This window comes from Trichinella spiralis (genome assembly GCF_000181795.1).
Source record: "Trichinella spiralis strain ISS 195 chromosome Unknown Scfld4660, whole genome shotgun sequence".
Taxonomy (NCBI): Eukaryota; Metazoa; Nematoda; class Enoplea; order Trichinellida; family Trichinellidae; genus Trichinella; species Trichinella spiralis.
This window is the reverse complement of record NW_003531599.1, coordinates 1-1,045: the sequence shown is the minus strand read 5'-3', so window position 1 is coordinate 1,045 and position 1,045 is coordinate 1. Positions and strand designations below refer to the sequence as shown.

The window sequence follows — 1,045 nt, the reverse complement described above, 5'->3', positions numbered from 1 at the left end:
TTGGTAGACTTATTATATTATCTGCCCATTGTGCCTTCTTTGTTGTCTATTTCTGATGTATATACGTGAAAAATTGATTGTTTGTGGGCAGGGATAGTTTGGTTTCTCATCGTCACCTCTGAATCTAAACTATGCAATTTTTGTGGGGGTAAACAGACTCTAGACCGCGGCATTGTCTGACATCTCTGTATTTGATGTCTGATTAACTGTGTGATCTTCGATTGTGGCTGGGGTGTCATTTTGATTATATTTAATGACAAACATTTATCTACCTAAACCTTCTTGCTGCATGTACAAGGGCGGTAAAACTTGATGGCATATACATAGGTTCTAACTGAGAAAATATTAGAGCTAGACATGTCTGTCGCTACTCCTTATGGAATTATGGCATGTTCCATTTAGTAAACATTGGGCGGTTCTCGACAAAAATGCTCGACAGGTAGAAACACTGCTTTTATTGATCAGAGAACGGAGATCTTGGAATGAATAGGTAGCAACACTTCGATTTATGGTTGATTTTATTTCTGACGTTGGTAAATTTCAAAGTATTGCTTTCCTCGCTCCGCGTGTAGTCACACGTTGCATTTTTGGCAACGCCCCTGTGGTCCTGTAGCAATAATATGGTTTACGCCATCGAAACGGATGTCAGGCAATTGTGACATGAAACCTGATGCCACTCTTGGTGTCGCTGTTCGTTCTGACTGGAGCAAGCTCAGGACCATATGTCGACGGAGCTCTAAGTGGCAATATCACTGCGTCAGCACCATTGCTGCGGTATGGTCGGATGGTTCCAATAGCTCTCATTTTCCATCCGGATGACTTTACCAGCGGCTCATAATTGTTGAAAAAGTTGTCAAAATACAACGTATGCCTTGTGGTATTGGAGTTTTCTTGAATAATGTCGACTATATTACTGATAACTCTGGTGCTGAATGGCACTTTTCATGAAGGGCATTTCCTTTACCTTGAGAAGTAAATCATATGACATGGGGTTAAGCCATGGGTTTGCCACCACAGCCAACCCATACTTTGTAAACCAAAACCT

The 1,045-nt window shown here is 41.3% G+C and overlaps 1 protein-coding gene across 1 annotated transcript; it reads right to left on the bottom strand.

Moving 5' to 3' along the window:
* Window positions 1–572: 572 nt before the first annotated feature.
* Tsp_14760 (conserved hypothetical protein) lies at window positions 573–955 on the bottom strand. Its single transcript, XM_003367205.1, has 3 exons — window positions 922–955; window positions 754–890; window positions 573–701 (listed from the first exon to the last, which is right to left on the bottom strand). The coding sequence occupies exons 1-3, from the start codon at window positions 953–955 to the stop codon at window positions 573–575; spliced, it is 300 nt and encodes a 99-aa protein (XP_003367253.1).
* Between the last annotated feature and the right edge of the window lie 90 nt (window positions 956–1,045).